The sequence below is a fragment of the Mauremys mutica genome, chromosome 20 (genome assembly GCF_020497125.1).
Source record: "Mauremys mutica isolate MM-2020 ecotype Southern chromosome 20, ASM2049712v1, whole genome shotgun sequence".
In the NCBI taxonomy this organism is placed as follows: Eukaryota; Metazoa; Chordata; order Testudines; family Geoemydidae; genus Mauremys; species Mauremys mutica.
This window is the reverse complement of record NC_059091.1, coordinates 4,361,763-4,379,117: the sequence shown is the minus strand read 5'-3', so window position 1 is coordinate 4,379,117 and position 17,355 is coordinate 4,361,763. Positions and strand designations below refer to the sequence as shown.

General features: G+C 66.2%; 1 protein-coding gene across 1 annotated transcript; it reads right to left on the bottom strand.

The window, feature by feature from the left end:
* Window positions 1-1,908: 1,908 nt before the first annotated feature.
* PIP4K2C (phosphatidylinositol-5-phosphate 4-kinase type 2 gamma) lies at window positions 1,909-15,517 on the bottom strand. Its single transcript, XM_044995118.1, has 10 exons — window positions 15,325-15,517; window positions 11,066-11,163; window positions 10,126-10,222; window positions 9,587-9,733; window positions 8,676-8,822; window positions 7,768-7,806; window positions 5,523-5,636; window positions 4,475-4,718; window positions 4,001-4,104; window positions 1,909-3,649 (listed from the first exon to the last, which is right to left on the bottom strand). The coding sequence occupies exons 1-10, from the start codon at window positions 15,454-15,456 to the stop codon at window positions 3,569-3,571; spliced, it is 1,203 nt and encodes a 400-aa protein (XP_044851053.1). The 5' UTR covers window positions 15,457-15,517; the 3' UTR covers window positions 1,909-3,568.
* Window positions 15,518-17,355: the final 1,838 nt, after the last annotated feature.

Sequence of the window (17,355 nt, the reverse complement as noted above, 5' to 3'; positions counted from 1 at the left end):
CCAAGCGCCCCCCCCCCTCCACGGCCCAGGTCTATTTCATGCCAACCCCCCCCCCCGCCCACACAATGGCCCGCAGCGCTGGGAGAGCTGCTATTGTGCATCCGGGCCACGATCCCTGGCACGGGCCCCCTGGAGCAGCCAGACAGGGCCAGAGCCATGCAGCCCGCCCCCCCCCCCCCCGCAGCCCTACCGCCCCCATCTCTGCAGCCCCCCCCGAGCCCTCCGCCCGCCTCTCCACCCCACCTCTGCAGCCCCCCCCAACCCTGCAGCCCCCCAGCCACCCTCCCCCTGCTCCATCTCTGCAGCCCCCCCCGCCCGAGAAAAAGCCTCGCAGCAGCGGCGGCGGGGGGGGGGGGGGTCCGATCCCGGCCGCTCCGTACCTGGCCGCGGGGCGGGAGCGGTGGTCGCGGCCATGGCGGGCCCGGCCCTTCCCCGGCCTGGCGCGGGCGAGCGAGCGACCCGCTCCCGGCTCCTCTTGGGGGGGCGCCGCTCGATGCGAGCGATGGGGGCTGCGGCGGCGCTATGGAAACGGGGAGGGGGGGTCGGGCTGTGAGTGGCGGGGGGAGGGGAGACACTGGAGCTGGGATTGCGGGGGGGGGTCCCCAGCTTTGTCCTGCAGCCCCTGGCCCGTTAGCCCCCCCCCCAGCCGCTTGGTGCACTGGGGGGGTTGCAAAAGCGGGGGGGGGCTAGAGACCCCCTTGGGCCCGGCTGGGAGGGGGGGCAGGGGATTCACCCCACCCAGCAGGTTCCCCTGGGAACCCAGGGAGGGGGTGAGCCAAGGGCAACACCGGGGGAGTCGGACAGGAACCCGCAGCCCCCAGGGCAGGGGCAGGACGTTTTGCAAGCAGCAGGGCTGGCACCAGAGGCGGGATGGGGCAGTGCCAAGGCTGGGGGGAAGCGCTGCCATCCCAGAGCTGCCATTGCCATGAGCTGGGTTTGGGGAGCACCTGGGGTCCCCCCAAGGTTGTGGGGCCCACTGCCCAGGCAGAGCTGGAGCCAGGCCCGGACCCAAAGGGCTGCATAGCCAGAGCAGGGAGGGAAACTGAGGCACGGAGCAGGTCAGGGGAGAAGCGGGACCAGAACCCAGGTGTCCTGAGGCCCAGCCCCCTACCCACTAGGCCTCACTTCCCCCCCCTCTCACAAGCCCAGTAACACCCAGGGCGCGTCCCACTCGTCTCCTGGCCCGTCGAAGGGGCTACAAAAGAAAGTGCCAGGCCCAGGGCCGGGGGGGGGGGTGAGATGTGCCCCCCAGAGGGGGAGGAGCCAGGATTTTGAAAGCATGAACTCGGGTCGTGCTGGCTCTAAGCAAGTGGCTGGTTTCATCTGAGCCGGGCATACTGGGGAGGGAAGATAATACAGTAGTGACACCTCCCTCCCCCCAGCGCAGGCAGTGCCAGCTCAGGGGGACCAGCCCGGGGCTGGGGGTGACTGGGGAGGGGAGTGGCTGGTGAGGAGCTCCCCTGGGGGGTGGCCCTGATGCCAGGAGCCATGAGGGGGCAGAGGAGGTTCCCTCCGCCCATGGGGGGTACCACCACTTATCTCTCCCCCCCCCACATAGGCAGAAGCAGCTGGAGAGGCCAAGGTAGGTGCAGCTACAAAACACCACCACCTTTCTCTCCCCTACCAGAGATGCCACCCTCGCAGGGCAGGGGCCAGCAGCCCCAAAGGAACGAGGCTCATCCGTCACCACCCAGCTCCTGTGCAGGCTGTGGGGTCAGGAAGGCGCTACCCCTCCCCGCCCTCCTAGCACCAGGCTGGGGGCACCGCAGCCTCACCCCTGGCTCTGGCATTGCCCCAAGCATGGATGGCGAAGTTCACAAGCCAGTAGGGGCAGGGCGGGCACTGCCCCACCCCATATCTCCTTCCCTTCGCCGGCCGCTCACCAGGGCCAAGAACCCAGAGCCAGGCTGCTGTCAGTCAATAATTTATTTCTATCCAGACACAGGGAACGGAAATACACCAGAGTTTACAAAAATAGAAGGTGCAACAGACTAACCTGCAGCCGGGCTGGCACACGGAGCATTATTGCGCGCAGGGGGATCGCTGGAGGGCAGGGAACCACATCTGGGGCCTCGGGCCCCAGCCTCCTGCTTGGGACCCCCTGCCCCTCCAGACCCCCTGCCCCCTCCAGGTAGGGGAGCAGGCATTTCGGCCAGCCTGGCCAGCGCAGCTGACGGGCGCCCCGTGGGCGAGGTCAGTGCACCTCTTTGACCTGTTCTACCGTGCCCCCCCAGGCAGCAGTGGGGATAACGGATTGCAGACCAGGCCCGGGGAGAGGGGACCAGGCCGGTAAGGCTCTGCTACTTCCCATCCATATCCTGCCCCGGCCCAGGCCAGCTGTCAGCTCAGCGCACGAGCCCAGCCAGGGCTGAGGAGGGCTCAGGCCAAGGGCAGAAGCAGCCCCACAGCCGGGGAAAGCCCAACCCGTGGCCAGCAGGTGCCAGGGAAGAATGGCGGCAGCAGCAGCGACGCTATGCCCCCTCCATGGGGCCGCTGAGACCCTGGGCAGGCAAAGCTGAATCTAGCACAAGCCTTGCCCCTGGCGAGCGCCTCCTGCTGGACGAAGGTGGAACTGCACGCGCCAGCTGCCCCCATGCCAGGAGGAAGGCGCTGTGGCTGGTGCCGCTGAAATGAATTAGAGGGGGGGGCTCACCCTCCTTGGCAGGCCCGCCGGCCCCGGGAGCCCAGCGTAGGGGCTCAGAGTACTCACAGCCGGGGGGAGGGAGCTCTGCGCCCAGTCGCTCCCCTCCGGCACGCAGGGGGGAGGAGCAGTTTCAGGCCACAGCGGCCTAGAGACACGAGCACCGGTGGCCCTGGCTCGAACCCAGGCTCCGGCACCTAACGCGGCTCGTTCGGGTGAGGCTGGGGGCAGGCGCCGGGGGAGCCAGCAGCAGCCATGGCCCCGGGGACGTAGTGTGTGGGGAGAGGCTGCAGAGTGGGGGGCTGGGACCCCAATGCAAACTAGTGTTAACTTCCCCCGCGACCCCAGCCAGGAGATTTCACCTAGGAATAAATTACACCGTGGGACAGGCCAAGAGAACCGTCGCCCTTCTGGGGAGCGTGGCGGGGGGACCAGTGCGGAGTGCACACGGGGGGCGGGCAGGAGAGGGGAGCCGCTGCCAGCCCCAGGCTCGGGAAAGCGGGGGGGGGGGTCACTGTTGCTAGGGAGGAACTGTCTGCCCCCTCTAAGGCACCAACGGGTCGAATCTTTTATTGCATATTGCAAGGCCTGGGCTGCCCCCCTCCGCCCTGTGGACAGGGCCGGTTGCAGAGCCCAGCCCTAGAGATGGGCTGAGCTGACAGGGCCCCTCAGCCAGCAGCCTGCCCCCCCCCCAGCCAGAGGATCCATCCCCCGCTCGAGCGAGGGCAAATAAAGATAAGGCACTTGGTTAGCAACCGAGCCCGCCCGGCCCACTCGGCTTCTCTGGAGCTCAGCTGAGCTCTCGGGCCAGCCAACAGCGGGGGGCACGAAGACCAAGGGGTGGGGGGCAGGGGACACCTTTGATCTTCAGCTCCGACAAGACGAGACGGGGGGGAGGAGGGGGCGGCCTCTCCGGGCGGGTAACGACTAAGCGAAGATGTTGGTGACAAAGTCCAGGAAGCGCTTGGCGTACTGCTCGGGGTGGACGGTCGAGATCTCCGCGCCGGCCTGCAGGGGGCACAACAGCGTCAGCGCCAACCAAGCCCCGCCCCCCTCCGACACCCCAGGGCGACCTTCCAACGCTCGCCAGGAGCCGGATTCCTGCTCCCCTGGCCACCCCCAGGGCCAAAGGAGGGCAGAGCCCAGAGCCAGCATGCTGGGTGCAGAGCGCTGGACGCCGGGGGGTGCCCCACAGCTCTGACACCCCCTCCCAGGCCAGGCCAGGCAGCCCGGCTGCGTTTAACAAGGCTAATTCAAGTGGGGCGTGCGCAGCTCCGGCTGCCGCCCTCCCTTCCCCGGCCGCCCCCGCGTGTGGCTAGCCAGCTCCGTCCCCCGGCCCCTGCCCCGGGCGGGACTCACCCCGTGCTTGACGGTCTTGGCGGCATGCGCGGCCTTCTTCTTGGCGTCGTACTGCGTGAGGATGTCGATGAGGCCCATGAAATACACCTCCGGCTGGGGCCCGCCTGGGGGGAAAGGCCACAGCCCGGCTTAACCCGGCTCCCAGACCTTCAACGGACCCTGCCCCGCCCACTAGCTCCCTGACCAGGGGCCCAGCGGGTCTGTGCCCTGCCACTCTCAGTGAGCTCCACGGCCGCCCCCGTCCCTGCCGCCTGGCCCTGAGGCTTCTGCAAAGGGCCGCGCGACCCACCGGCCACAAGGGGTGCTCCGGGCCAGCGCCCATGGCCGGGGAGAAAATCCAGCCCCGAACGCGAGGGCCGGGGGCTCCCGTCCTTTGAACACCGTTTGGGCCAGCCAGCGAGGAAGGAACAAAGCTACCCACCCCCACCGCCCCGGAACCCTGCGCCCCGGCGTGGCACTGCCAGCCCCGCTCACCTTCCGCGCTCTTGATGGCATACACGTCGACGTAGGGGTCGAACTCTCCCGGGCCCAGCGGCTTGTAGGAGTTCAGGTAGCCGCCGATCCCCTCGGGGGATGTCCCGTAGGAGCCCACCGCCATGACGTCCTCCCCCTCCTCTTCCTCCTCCTTCAGATCCTCGTCCTCCTCCTGCTCGGCCCGCAGCACGTCATGGATGCCCAGCAGCAGGCTGTAATCCATGATCTTCAGCTGGACCAGGAACTAGGGGCGCAGCGGGCAGGGGGTGAACCGGGGCAGCAGGGAAAGGCTCTATTTCCACCCAGGGGGGCTCCTTAGAAGCCACCGCTGCTTCCACTCAGGCCATGTTCCCTAGTGGTTAGAGCAGGGCCCTGCTTTGGCCCGCTCTAAGGGGTGTTGCCCTGCCCCGATCTGCAGGGTGCGGAGACCCCCGAGTGCACAGGGCTGCCCCGCGCTCCAGGGAGAGGCACTAGGCATGGCCCACAAAGCAGTTCTCCGGAGTAGTTGGGCTGCAGGGATGTTTGGGGACCCCCCCACACACAGCGGAGAACATCAGCGGAGCCGTGAGAGACCCACCAGTGCCAGGCCCTCAGTGCCAGCCAGCGCCAACAGCCTGTGCCCCAGGCAAGGCAGCCCTGCCGCCCCTCCTTTGCGTGGCTCTCACTGGAACAGTATCGCCTGGCACAGGCAGGGCTGCTGCGCCCGCTGGGCACCCAAGGCAGTGCCCTTCCTTCGCATGGTGGAGACCCCCGATCCCTCTGCCACAGGTTTCAGTCCCTGCCAGCAGTGGCAGTGCGGCCCGAGGGGTCCGGCAGAGCCCGGTAGCCGGTTCTGGTTGCTAGACAGGCCGCCCCGGGCGGGTCTGGGCCGATCGGCTTGGGGAGGACGAGCTGTTTCGGGAAGGTCAGACGCCCCCCAAGCACCCTCCTGCAGGCGGTGCCCGCAACCGAGCCCAGCCGGCTTCCCGAGGAGAGGGGACAGCTGCCACCTCGGCGTGGAGGTCAGACGTGCCCGTGCCCCGCCCGGGGGCAGAGGCACCTGCCCTACCTCCACATCCCTCTTCAGCTTCTCCATGAAGTCGCCCTTCTGCCCCTCGTCCACGTACAGCTTCTGGCTCATGTGCAGGAAGTCCATGTCCTTCAGCGTGGGCAGCTCCTTGCCCTGGAAGGCACCAGACACGGTTAGGGGTCCAGGGAGGAGGGGCCCCCAGATGGAAGCCGCCTCGCAGCTGTGGGGCCCCAAGGGACGACCTGCAAAGCAGCTCAGCTCACGGAGTCGCCTCGGGCCCCGGGAAACCTCCTCGCTGCCCATGGCCCCTTTAACAAGAGGCCCCGTGAGACCTGGGGCTGCCCCGCCTGGGACGGTTCCGGGGCAGGTGCCCGTGGGGTGCCAGGGCCGCAGGCAATGCAGTGCCCCCACCCCACCTCCCCTGGGGCAAAACTGAGGATCCACCTGCCCCATTTAACCCCCCAGCCCCACCTGGAAGCGCCATGCAGAGCATCCACCCCCCCTGCTGGGTAGCCGGGGGCAGCTGCCCCACAGGGCCCTGCCTGTGAATCCCAGTTTATTCCCCACCCGCTGCTCCAGGAATTCTGCAGCCAGGCCCGCGAGGGGGCGCGGGGCCAGGGACGTGGCGCCCGGGCCCAAAGGCAGGAGGAGCCGGCGACACAGCCCGGCCGTCAGGGAGCCGCTCCCCCAGAGGCAAGACTCAACAGGAGCCGGCGGCCGGCTCACAATACAACACCGGAGCCCCTCACCCTGGCAGGATTCCCCCAGCAGCTGAGCCGAGGGCTCCAATCCAATCAACCCTCCCTCGCCATCATCTCACGGCCCTCAAATCTCGTTAACTGGATGCTGCCGCCACCCCTGGGCTTTAGGGCAGGCGAGGCCACTAACGAGCTCAGGATTATCCGGCTAACTCAGGTCATTCCCCCACAACCGGGGTAAGGCGGGCGGGGGAGGCCCAGCTGCATCTCGCCCTGGCTCGTTTAGAGCCACAGTTGGTTAGTTAATCACAGGCCCCCGCCCGACAGAGCGAGCCTCTGGCCAGGGCCGGCATCAGCTCGTCCCCACTCCCGCCCGTGAACCGGCCTTGCTGCCCCTTCGCATCAGCCCCCCCAGAGCTAGCCGCAGCTGGAGGGCGCTGGCAAGGCGACCCCCCAGAGCTCCGCACGGAGCCCACCGAGGCCTGTGCTGGGGGAGAGGGTTGCTGCCCTGGGCACCCCCACACCCCCCGGAGGGCAGTGCGCAGAGGGGTGGCCGTGCAGGGCTGAGAACCACTTCCCCTGCCTGGTGCTTCGGTCTGGGATTTAACAGCGGCCGATTCCTCGCCAGCTCGAGCTGCCTTTCGACGAGGGCTGGGCCGCTCCCCAGCACGCTCTGTCCAGCTTGAGCCCAGCCTGGCTCCCCCCACCGCCAAGGACGCCCCGTCAAACCCACCTGCTGGCCCGGCCCAGCAGTGGCACCATGTCAGAGATCAGAGGCTGAGGCCCATCCTACACTCCAGCTCCCTGGGGTGGAGGGGGGGGGGAAATAAGACAGCAGCCCCCCCCCCACACACCCTGAGGGGATGGAGCCCAACTCTTCCCATGGAGTCAGCAGGTCCCAGTTAACCAAGATCCCCCTAAGCTGGGCACAGGACACCCCATAGCGTCTCGCTGCCCAGCTCCAGGGACCCCTGAGGCCGAACCCAAGCCCCTTCCCTAACCGGAAGCACAGGGCTGCATCCCTGCAGCTGCCAGCCCCTGCACTTTGCTGCTCACCCCGGCTCCCACTCGGCGCGGGGCAGGAGGCGGCTGTGTGAGCAGCGAGGTGGATCCCAGAAGGCTGGAGTCCCAGGGTAGTCGGCCCATGGACCCAACCTCCAGGCATGGAAACCCGGCAGCTTCGCCCCAGTTCTGCCCCAGCGGGCAGGGCCCGGATTCCAACCCAGCCCTCGAGGAGGGGCAGAGTTCTCAGATGCTTTGAGGAGAAAGGGAAGCGAGGCGCCCCTGCCACGGCTGCAGCCCGAGGACACCCGACTGCCACGGGAGCCACCAGCCAGGCCTACCAGAGCAACCTCCGACGGGGTCACCACCCCCGCCCCCCACTCCCCCAGCCCTGCTCATCCCACTGGGGGCAGCGACGCCCGTCAGTCAGGGACTCAGGCCCCCTGCTTGCTCTCCTGGAGGCCAGGCGCTGTCGCCCGCCAGAACAAGCCAGGCACCGAGGAGCGGAGAAGCAAGCTTCAGAGCAGAGAGATCCATGGGTCAGAGACCCCACTCCCCCCACACCCTCAGCCATCCCCAGCTACCTTCTCCTTGTCGCTGGCTTCTCGGGACACCAGGGAGCCCTGCAAGAGAGGTACCTGCCGATTAGTCACGAGCCCCCGCCCTGGGCGCAGGAGGAGGGGTCAGATACACACAGGAGTCTGTGAGGGGGGTGCGGGGAGGACAGAGCAGGCGGCCACAAGAAGCCACGGCAAGAGGGAGAAGATGGCTGATATTTAGGGGACTGTCACCTGATTATTACGGATGGGAGCCAAGCGGGTAAACCCCCCCCCCCCCACCACTGCCCTGAGCCCCTGGGCTAGTCCCAGCACCTCCAAGCCGCTTGGCTATGGGATCCCTCTGGCCCTAGCCACACAGCTGCTGCTGCTGGCCTCTCCAACCAGCAACCCCCAGCACCTGGGATCATGCCGGGGTGGGGGTGGGGAGGGCATGAACAGGTCCAGGGTGGGTCGTAACCACCTGCCCTTTGCGGGGAAATGGGACCCCGAAAGCAGGTTGCCCCGTGGTGTCCCGGTGTGGAAAGTGACGAAAGCCACAGCTCCAATGGGGGCCTGTCCTGGGGGGTTTCAGCCGCATGCCGCACAGCCACGGCCGGCCTGCCGATCCCCACCAGCCTGGGGGAGCCCTCTGGGGTCCTGGGGCGTGAGAGAAGCTCCTTGGCCAGGGAAGACCCAGGGCTTCGCCCGGAAAGCGGCGCTCCAATCTGGAGCGTCTCTATCGACCTGCTACTGAAAGCGGGGTTCAGGGCAGAGACACCAATCGGGTGAAGCCGGGGCGATCGATTCCTCGGGGTGCAATGCTCTGGGCCGAGCCCCGGTGACGCAGCCTCACCAGGGGGGCTCAGAGACTAGACCGGCCGGCAGGACGACAGCAGAGGGCCGGCGGGTGCCCCCAGGAGCCTGGCTCAGCTGACTGCCCCCGGCCCCGTTACCTTGAGGTCGTATTTCCTGTGCACGGCGAGCCGGTGGCTGAACACGTTCCTCATGACCAGCATGTAGGTCTCCTCGCTGTCCACGCTGAGCCGGTACATCCCCAGGAACTGGGGCAGCAGGGTGACCCCGTGACACTTCACCACGTACTGCAAGGAGACGGGGCCGTGTCAGACCGGCAGGGGCCAGGGCAGAGCGTGCGGTGCCAGCCGGTCGGGCCGCTGGAGACCCCAGTGTCACGGAGTTTGGGGGAGACCAGGCCCTGCACCCCCAGCTTCCTGCGATTCACCGTGACTCTCAGCCAGCCAGTAACACAGGGGGTTTATTTAGCCGACAGGAACAGTCCAGGACAGGTCTTACAGGCACAGACAACAGGACCCCTCAGTTAGGTCCATCTCGGGGGGCCCAGACGGGCTCCCCTCCATTTTTCCAGCCAGCTCCAAACTGAAACTCTCCAGCCCCCCCCCCCCCACCTCTGGCCTTTGTCTCTTTCCTGGGCCAGGAGGCACCTGATCCCTTTGTTCTGCAACACCTTCAGTTGGCACCTTGCAGGGGAGGGGCCCAGGCCATCAGGTGCCAGGACACAGGGTGTCGGCCATTCTCTGTGCAGACCCTTGCACACCCCTGCCCTTTAGGGCTCTGCAACAATCACACCCCCTTATCCCACCACCTAGATACTTAAGAAAGGCATAGGGGAAACTGAGGCACCCACGCAGTATTCAGAGAAAACATTAAGAACATTCCCTCTTCGTCACACCCAGCCAGAAGAGGGGGGCAGTGATGTGCCCTAGCGGCCGCAGGTTGGTGGCAGGGCTGGGATTAGAACTCGGCTCATTTCCTCCCAGCGGCAGGCAGGTTCGCTCTGGCGCCCCCAGGTGGCGAGGCAGGGACACCTCAGGGACACCGGCCATACCTGGTGGTAGTGCGAAAGGAGGCTGTGCACGTCAGCCACGTCTTCGCTGGAGATCTCCTTGATCACCAGCGTCCGGTCGTAGGAGGTGAGGAAACGTCGGTCGCTCCCCTCACCTTCGTAGTGGGGCGGGCTGCGCGTCAGGGAGACCTGGGGGTGGAGAGCAGGCCTGAGAACTGACCCCGGGGCATACCCGGGACACCCCACCCCGGGCCATTCCATCCTTTAACGGGGCGGACGGTGAGTTTCAGGAGCATCTGCTACCAGCAGCAGCCTGCCTTGCCAAGGCGCCCAGGTGAGGGGCACCACCCCAGCGATATCAGAGACTCGGCCAAGGCTGCTGTGGCCAGCCCCCCGGTCCCCACCCGGCCCTGGCGAAGAGGCAGGCGTCCCAAGGAAAGCTTTAAGGGGCGCAGGGTAGCTGCCGGGGTCTGTGTACGTCCCCCCTCTATGCACACAGGGCCCTGGAACGGGAGGCCCAGGACACCCATTCACCCTCCTGCCCCCATACGCGATCGGGACCGAGGGAGCGGGCTACCCACCTGGTAGTCCTGGTCGTCAATCCCGAAGCGCTCGCGGAGGTTGCGGAAGACCTGCGGGCAGTACTCCTTGAACTTGAAGTGGCTCGGCAGGTTCTCCCTGGCGGGGCAAAGCGGGTGGGGGGGGGGCAGAGAGGGTCAGTGTTTAGAACCAGAGGGACCAGGAGCCTGGCACAGTCACAGCCGTAACCGTGTGATTCAGTCCAATACTGCACGGCTCGTGGGCACCTTAACCCGCCCCTGGCATCGGGGACCCTCCTTGCTGGCAGTCGAAGCAGAAGGCAGAGGCTGGAGGACACCAGACAGAGCCAGGGATCACCCCGCAGGTGGGGACGCTGGCAGGGGGTCAGCAAGCAGGTGCAAGGCGGCTGGGGGGTGCTCCCCTGGGACGCTGAAGACGATTCGGGGTGGGCCTGGCAGATAATCAGCTGAGCACAAGCTCCCAGTGCCACGCTGTGGCCAATCTAACACCATCCCAGGACACAGGGGGATCTCGAGTTGGAGCGGACAGTGGAGAGGTTATTTTACCTCCGCGTTCGGCACTGGGCTGACCGCAGCTGGAATCCCATGGCCCCGCGACACCCCTGCAGCCGGCTGGAAATTTGGGGAACCCAAAGAAAGCTGCCCAAACTGGAGGACACATCAGCCCCTGCGAGCATTGCCCAGAGAGCTCTAGCAGGGATTGCCCTGCGGGGGATGCCTGGAGGGCGGCACAGAAGCAATCAGAGCAATGCAGGACCCCGCCCCGAGGCAGGACTATCCCCTAGGAGGATGCCTACTCTGCTTTCTCCTGAGCTAGTCAGTCTGCTCTCCGGTGCACTGGGGTGTAATGTACCAGATCCACCCTCAGCCATTTCGATACCAGCCAGCGAGCTGTGCGTGCGCACACGCCCCGCTCCACCGCCAGCCCCCCGCAAACTCCGTGGGGGCAGCAGCGACTCACCTGTTGAAGAGATGATTGTTCACTTTGATTTTAGAGTTGGCTTTAAAGTCATCGGGTAGCAGCATCACCGGCAGGGGAACCTGGCTGAGCTCATTGATCTGGCAACAGAACACAGGACAAGCGGGTTACGCCCCGCCCCGCCCCATGCCCAGGTTTTGAGCTTCAGAAGGCGCCGTTCAAACCCCAGGCGCGCTCAGACCTGCGGCTGGGTATCCTGCCAACCTCCTCCAGGCGCACAGAAGCAGGCAGAGCCAGCGCCACACGGGACAGCTTCCAGCGCGGCGGGGCAGGGGGCTAGGACAGCGTTCCCAGCAAGTCCCTGCAGAGCCACCTAGGATGGCCCAGAAACCCCCAAACGGCCCAGGGCCTGGTCAGGAGGCTGCTTGGCAGAGTCCAGAGCACGGCGGTAGAGAGGTGCCGGGGAAGAATTCGAACTCCCCTCCCTGAGCTAGTCAAATGAACTGGACAGCAAGTGCCAGGCGACCTGTGAGCGCCCCCTACTGGATGGGGTAATCAACAGCCAGGCCATTGGCTCGGGGCGACAGGAGCCCAGTGGAACAGTGTAAGCGGCTAGGAAGAGCGAGTTCAAGCAGCAAGCACCCCGTCAGTTGGTACTCGAGGGAGCTCTGGGAACAGCTGCGGATTAACACGGAGGCGCTCGCCCACCGCCTGGCATGGCAGTGCCAAGCACGGCCGAGGAAAGCGGCAGCTGGGACAAGCCAGGCTCCTGTAGCTGCTCAGTCTCCACCCCGAACCCCAGGCGCAGGGCGCAGAGACCCATCAAGCCTGTGGGAGGAGTGAGCTGGCTGGGAGGGTGCGCGTGATGTGGGAGCTCCCGTTTCAGCAGGCTGCAGTGAGCCCAGCACAAGGGGCGATGCCGCGGCCACGCGAGTTCTGGGGCGGGGCCGTCACCGCCCAGCTTTGCCCCACGGACTCCGTGGGGACAGTCCCCAAAGCTGCACAGCGCGGTCTGGGGGGCTCTGCCATCAGCTGCTAGAAGGCAGCCAAGCTCCAGCAGAGCCACTGGGAGGCCATGTGGGTAGCGCCAGACCTGAGACCCCCCGTTTGTATCCCAAGGTCCCATCCCTGCCCCGTGCCTCGGTTCCCCCGAAATGGTACTTCCCTCTCTGTGAAGTGCTTGCAAGCCAGGGGTGGAGGATACCGTACAAGAGTTAACAGCCAGCTGAGTCCCCTTAAGAGCCTAGCAGACATTGCCCTGGGTAGTCAAAACGGAGAGGTTCAACGCCGCGCTCTGTACCGCTCACAGACCCGCTCCCGAGAGGGGAACCGTCCGTCGCGAGGGCCAAGCCGCAGCCATCAAAAGAAACCCGCCCTTGATACCAAGAGCCCCGGCGTTAACAGGCACAAAGCGACGGCACGCGGCGGGGTCCCGGCAGCTTGACACAACACTGCAAGTACATGCGCACGGGAGCCCACGTGAGGCAACTCCAGGAGCAGCCAGACGCTCGAGCCACCCGAGCTCCACCAGTTCGAAAACTTGCTCCGTTTCTTACCCAGGCACGGGATTTTTTTTTTTTTAAGCCAGGGCACAAATTAAACACACCAAACAGCAGGGAGCCGACGAAGCCAAGGCACCACCCGGGACGACCAGCCAGGAAGGAAGCCGCTGGCCAGGCTAGGGTTAAGGGACCACCACACTCCATGCTCCGAGGCCCACGTACCATCAGCCTGCTACACTGTGACGTCCAGGTTGTTCTGGGGCTGGTTAAGCAGGACACAGAGCTCTGGCTTTCTAGAGGCCTGGACTGGAGTGTCCTTACAGCCCCTGGAATCAGCAGGCGGGTCCCTTGGCTTCTGGTCTCAGCCGGCGGCTAAGGGGTGGCCCTGGTACGGCGCACCCGAGAGAAGTGTGGGTTGAGACACTGAGCCCACAGTGCAGGCGCTTGCTCCAGGTCCCATTTGGCACCGTGGGGCTGGGACGTTCTCCCCTTTTCAGCTTGCCGCTGCGCGACGATGCTGCGCCCCACCTCGGACGCGGGACACGAGGTGCTTTCTGCGTTCGGGATCTCACTAGCTTTGCCTGCCAGGGTCCCTCAGGCGGGACGGTCGCCGACAGGCGGGGGGCTGAGGCGCTCACACGCCAGAGCGAGGAATGCGGTACACATGCCTGGAAAGGCGCAGGCCGCCCCTTCTAAACCCCACAGGGCTCCCTGGGATGGGGTCTGAGCAGAGGACTGCGACGCCAGCAGCGCCTGGGAGCCTCACGTTCCCTGTCTGCAGACTGGAATAATTCTGCCCTCGCTCCCAGGGAGCCTTGCGCTGTGACCTGGTTACCGAGCTCCATGGCTGTAGCCCTAGAGATCCGGACTATTTAAGGAGCGCAGCCGCCGGGAGCTGTGGGGGCACAAACTGGCGTTCAGCAGTAAACTACACAAGTTCACACCCCCGCCCACGGGGTCAGATCTGCCTAAACCCCCCGCCCAGTCAGACCCACTGCCTCAGGTGAAGGCTGGGGAAAGGGGCAGCTTCTGCAGAATTCACATTGTGACTCATGCTGGGGTGGGAGGGAAGCAGAGGGAGATGAGCTGCCCAGTCCAGGGGGAGGGACTAGTGTGGGGTGTCTCACCTGGTGGGGGTTACTCCAGCTCAGAGGGACAGTGAGGTCCTAGGCTAGAGGGAGTCAGTGGGCCCCGAGCGGGGGATAGTGCGGGGGGTGTCCTGGTCTCACCTGGTGCCGAATGCCACAACTCACTCCCAGGAGACAATGAGGTCAGGGGTGGGGGGGAATCACAGGCTCTCAGGCTTGTGGGGGGAGGGTGTCCCATGGGCCCCGCCCTCATCCAGGGCTGGACACCCCAGCCCTAAGAGGCTCAGGGTCAGAGGGTCCTGGGCCAGGATCAGGGGCACCCCAGAGAATAATAGGGGGCCAGGATCAGGGGACCCTGGAGGGCACCTGGTGCTGGACACCCCAGCCCAGGGGAGCAATGAAGTCTTGGGGGGCCTGTGGGGAGCCAGGCCAGGATCAGGGGGCCCCAGAGGGCTGTGGGGGGTCAGACATCCACCCCCACCTGGTGCTGGACACCCCAAACCAGCAAACCAGTGAGGTTTCAAGGGGCCCCAGGCCAGGATCGGGGGGTCCCAGGATCAGAGAAGGGGCTGGGAATCCTGGGGGGCAGTGCGGGACCAGGCTGGGGACCCCAGAGGACCAGGATCAAGAGCTCCTGGGGTAGCAGTAGGGGGGCCAGGATGGGGGACTCCCAAAGTGGGGCAGCGGGGGGCCAGGACCAAGAGCTCCCGGGGGGGCGGGGAGATACAGTGGGGGACTGGGAGCTCCAGGGGGGCAGGCGGGGGGGGGGCAGTGGGAGGCCTGGATTGGGGGCCTCGGGGAAGCAGAGAGGGGCCAGGATTGGGGGTTCTGGGAGCTCCTGAGGGGCAGAGCGGGGCCAGGACCGTGAGCTGGGATTGGCAGTTCCGGGGGGACTGGAAGCACCCGGGGGGACAGCGGGGGGCCAGGATTGGGGGTTCCGGGGGCGGGATCGGGGGGGGCTCCGAGGGGCCAGGGGGAGCTGGAGTCAGGGGTTTCGGGGGGGGGGAACCGGGAGCCCCCGTGGGGGCAGCAGGGGGGCGGGAGTGGGGGACCCCGGAGGGGGCAGTGCTGCACCGGGAGCCCCCGGGGGTCAGCGGTGGGCCGGGAATGGGGGGGCCCGGGATCAGGGGTCTCCGAGGGGAGCTAGGGTCGGGGGTTCCGGGAGCCCCCGGGGGGACAGCGGGGGGCCGGGATTGGGGGTTCCAGGGGCGGGATCGGGGGGGCTCCGAGGGGCCAGGGGGAGCTGGAGTCAGGGGTTTCGGGGGGGGAGGAACCGGGAGCCCCCATGGGGGCAGCGGGGGGCCGGGAGTGGGGGGGCACGGGATCGGGGATCTCCGAGGGGAGATAGGGTCGGGGGTTCCGGAAGCCCCCGTGGGGGCAGCGGGGGACCGGGATTGGGGGACCAGGGGGGCAGTGCCGCGCTGGGAGATCCTGGGGGGGGGCAGCGGAGGGCCTGGAGTGGGGGACCCCGGGGGGGGCAGCGGGGGCCCGGGAGTGGGGGACCCCGGGGGGCTCCGAGAGGAGCTGGAGTCGGGGGTTCCGGGAGCCCCCGGGGGGCCGCGGGGGGCCGGGATTGGAGGACTCCGGGGGGGCAGTGCGGGGCCGGGAGTGGGGGGCCCGGGGGGGCCGGGAGTGGGGGGCCCGGGGGGGCAGCGGGGGGCCGGGAGTGGGGGACCCGGGGGGGCAGCGGGGGTCCGGGCCCCGCCCTCACCTGGTGCTGGACGCCCCAGCCCAACACGCCCAGCAGCGGATCCGCCGCCCGCGGCACCTTGACGCGCTGGGGCACGAAGCGCTTCCGCTTGGTCTTGGTGCGCGGCGCGGCGGGCCCGGCGGAGGCGGCCATGTCCCTGCTCGGCCCGCGCGGCCGCGCTTCCGCCTTCTGTCCCCGGCGCCGGAAGCGGGGCCCAGCTGACTCCCCCGTCACGTGACGCGGGCAGGCGCCGGCCAGTTTGCGCCTGCGCCCCGCCCCCTCCCCGTGCGGGGGTGTTCGGAGGGGGCAAAGGTCACGAGCATGCGCAGGCCAGGTTCTAGGGTCATGACCCCATCGGGGGCCAGAGGGCAAAGGTCACTGTAGAACACGTGTGAAGCGTGGGTCAGGCGCCCCCCACCCGTCCTGGGGCGGGGCCTGGACAGGCTGGGGGAGCCGGCCCAGGGGAGCCAGGCTGGGCGAGCCAGGCTGGGCAGGGGGCCAGGGCAGGCTGGGGGAGCCAGGCTGGGCAGGGGGCCAGGGCAGGCTGGGGGAGCCAGGCTGGGCAGGGGACCGGGGGCTGGGGGAGCCAGGCTGGGCAGGGGACCGGGGGCTGGGGGAGCCAGGCTGGGCAGGGCACAGGGGGCTGGGGGAGCCAGGCTGGGGGAGCCAGGCTGGGCAGGGGGCCAGGGCAGGCTGGGGGAGCCAGGCTGGGCAGGGGACCGGGGGCTGGGGCAGGCTGGGCCAGGGGTGCACCCAATGAGCAGGGCTGGGGGAGCGTCGCTGCAGAGCAGGAGCTGAGCCCATTCAAACACCCCCTGTTTTCACACAGCCCCGTGCACGGCGTACGCTGTGGGCAAGGCCTGCCGGCCAGACCTACACAAGGGGGGAATCCTGGACAGCAGCGTTTCCGCAAAGGATTGTGGGGTCATCCTGGACACACGACTCCCCCAGCTCCTGGGGTGATGTGGCGGCAGAAAGAGCTAGTCAGCAGGGTGGGGATTTTCTCTCTGTCTGCATCGGGGAGAGCGACCGCTGCTGGATACTGCAGCCAGAGCTGGGATCCCCGTTTTAAAAAGGGTGTTCGATAGTTGTCAAGGGTGCAGAAAAGAGCCACAAAACTGATTTGCAGGCTGGAGAAAATGCTGGACAGTGAGAGACACTAAAAGCTCAGGATGTTTCACTTATCAGAAAGGAGACTGAGAGGGGACCTGATTAGAGCATCTAAGTATCTTCATGGGGAGAAAACCCCGGGTCCTGCAGGGCTCTTTGCCCTAGCAGAGAAAGGCAGGATGAGAATCGATGGTTGGAAACTGAAGCCAGAGGAAATCACATTCAAAATGACACACGTTTAACTGGATGGCTGTTTAACCATTGGAACCACCTCCCAAGTGGTGGATTCTCCATCTCTTGGCGTCCCCAGATTCAGGCTGGAGGTTTGTCCGGAAGATGTTTTAGTCAAACACAAGTTCTTGGGCTCAATGCAGGGGTAACTGGATGAAGTTAAATGACTTGTCTTACACAGGAGGGTCAAATGGTCCCTAAGCTCTTTGATCTGTGACCCCACTCAGGCGGAGTAGTAGGCAAAGGCCATGATCCTAGGGGGCATCTGCTGCAAAACAAGGGGTGAAGGTTTATAGATTCTAGGACTGGAAGGGACCTCGAGAGGCCATCGAGTCCAGTCCCCTGCCCTCATGGCAGGACCAAATACTGTCTAGACCATCCCGGATAGACATTTATCTAACCTGCTCTTAAATATCTCCAGAGATGGAGATTCCACAACCTCCCTGGGCAATTTATTCCAGTGTTTAACCACCCTGACAGTTAGGAACTTTTTCCTAATGTCCAACCTAAACCTCCCTTGCTGCAGTTTAAGCCCATTGCTTCTTGTTCTGTCCTTAGAGGCTGAGGTGAATGAGTTTTCTCCCACCTCCTTATGACACCCTTTTAGATACCTGAAAACTGCTCTCATGTCCCCTCTCAGTCTTCTCTTTTCCAAACTAAACAAACCCAATTCTTTCAGCCTTCCTTCGTAGGTCATGTTCTCTAGACCTT

Bases quoted from the DNA above. Each gene is read 5' to 3' on its own strand.
- PIP4K2C (XM_044995118.1), bottom strand. From the start codon at position 15,456: ATGGCCGCCTCCGCCGGGCCCGCCGCGCCGCGCACCAAGACCAAGCGG. The intron at 5,637-7,767 runs GTAGCTGGGGAT...GGTGCCTTCCAG, and splicing joins AAGCCAGCGACAAGGAGAAG to GGCAAGGAGCTGCCCACGCT. The intron at 3,650-4,000 runs GTGAGTCCCGCC...TGCCCCCTGCAG, and splicing joins CCAAGACCGTCAAGCACGGG to GCCGGCGCGGAGATCTCGAC.